At 67.7% G+C, this 1,264-nt stretch overlaps 1 protein-coding gene across 1 annotated transcript in view; it reads left to right on the plus strand.

The window, feature by feature from the left end:
• PIDD1 (p53-induced death domain protein 1) overlaps nt 1-1,264 on the plus strand; it is an 18,973-nt gene that overhangs the window by 7,018 nt on the left and 10,691 nt on the right. The window contains 1 exon segment of the mRNA XM_014534001.1: nt 830-1,195. Within this exon segment, the coding sequence (XP_014389487.1) occupies nt 830-1,195 (366 nt within the window).

The following is a 1,264-nucleotide window of genomic DNA, read 5'->3' on the forward strand; positions in this document are numbered from 1 at the left end:
GCCTGGAGGCAGCGGCGTGGCCTGTTTGCCTGCCCGGAGCGGAGCCTGGCTGTGGGCACGGAGGGGCGGACAGTGCAGGCTGCCAGTCCGGGGCCTCGAGTTGGAATCAGCTTGGCTGGGGCTGCCCAGTTCCTATGGCAACATGGGGTCTAGGGTAGGGCCCTCCACGGAGTGAGGACCGAAAAGGGGGGTTGGGAGTCAGGATCCCTCTCCAGTTCTCCCCAGACAGAGCCCGCCACGCACTGTTCTCTGCCCGCTGCCGCTTGCAGCTTGTGGTGGTGATGGTGGTGGGGGACCCGAGCTGTCTTCTTGGGCTTGGGGTCCCCGGCTTCTGGGCCTGCCTCTCCCCGCCTTACATAGTCCGTCTGGATTCCGGGATCCCCATCATCTAGGCGCCCTAACCCCAGGTAGGAGGTGGGGCCAGGTGATGCTCAGAAGACAGGGTTCCCCCAGTCCTCAGAGGGCAGTGCTAGGCCTGGGCGCTGGGGTGTGGCCCCTGCCCCCTGGTTCCGGGGGCAGGAAGGAGAGCTGGCTGTGACCTGTGTCCCTGGAGGGGGGGGGTGGGGAGGGAGGGGTCCGGTTGAAGTCCAGAGGGCAGACTCTTCTTTGTGTGCTGGGCCCAGAGAAGCAGGTCCCGGGCAGAGGCCCTGGGGTGTGAGCTGGCGCTGCTGAAGTGCCTTCGGGGAGGGGGCGGTTTGGGAGGCAGGGCAAACAGGTACAGACAGGGATGGTCTGGCCACACTGGCCCAGGGGGCAGGAAGCCGGCCCAGGGTGGGTGTGGTAGGTAGTCCTGGGGGGGCCCCTCAGTCACTGAGCCCCCTCTCCCCAGGGACGACCTGGACGCCCAGATCCGTCACATGCTCTTCTCCTGGGCTGAGCGCGCCAGGCTGCAGCCAGGGGCAGTGGGGCGCCTGGTGCAGGCCCTGGAGCAGAGTGACCGGCGGGATGTGGCGGAGGAGGTGCGGGCTATCTTGGAGCTCGGCCGCCACAAGTATCAGGATGGCATCCGCCGCACCAGCCTGGCCCCCAGGGACCTTCGGGGGGCGGGGGTAATCCGCTACCCAGAAGCCTCCGGGAGCTACACTCCTTGCTCCCTGGCGGCGCCTGCGAGTGACGTCACAAGGCGCTCGGCCAATGAGGACGCTGGAGAAGCCATCGTCCCGTCGGGTCCCGCAGCCGCCCCAGCCAAGGCGAAGTGCAATTCCGAGGCCGCTGTCTTATACAGTGTGGGACGCACGTCTCCCGGAACCCCTGCGGCGGCGGA

Source organism: Myotis brandtii, unplaced genomic scaffold, assembly GCF_000412655.1.
Source record: "Myotis brandtii unplaced genomic scaffold, ASM41265v1 scaffold1236, whole genome shotgun sequence".
Lineage (NCBI taxonomy): Eukaryota > Metazoa > Chordata > Mammalia > Chiroptera > Vespertilionidae > Myotis > Myotis brandtii.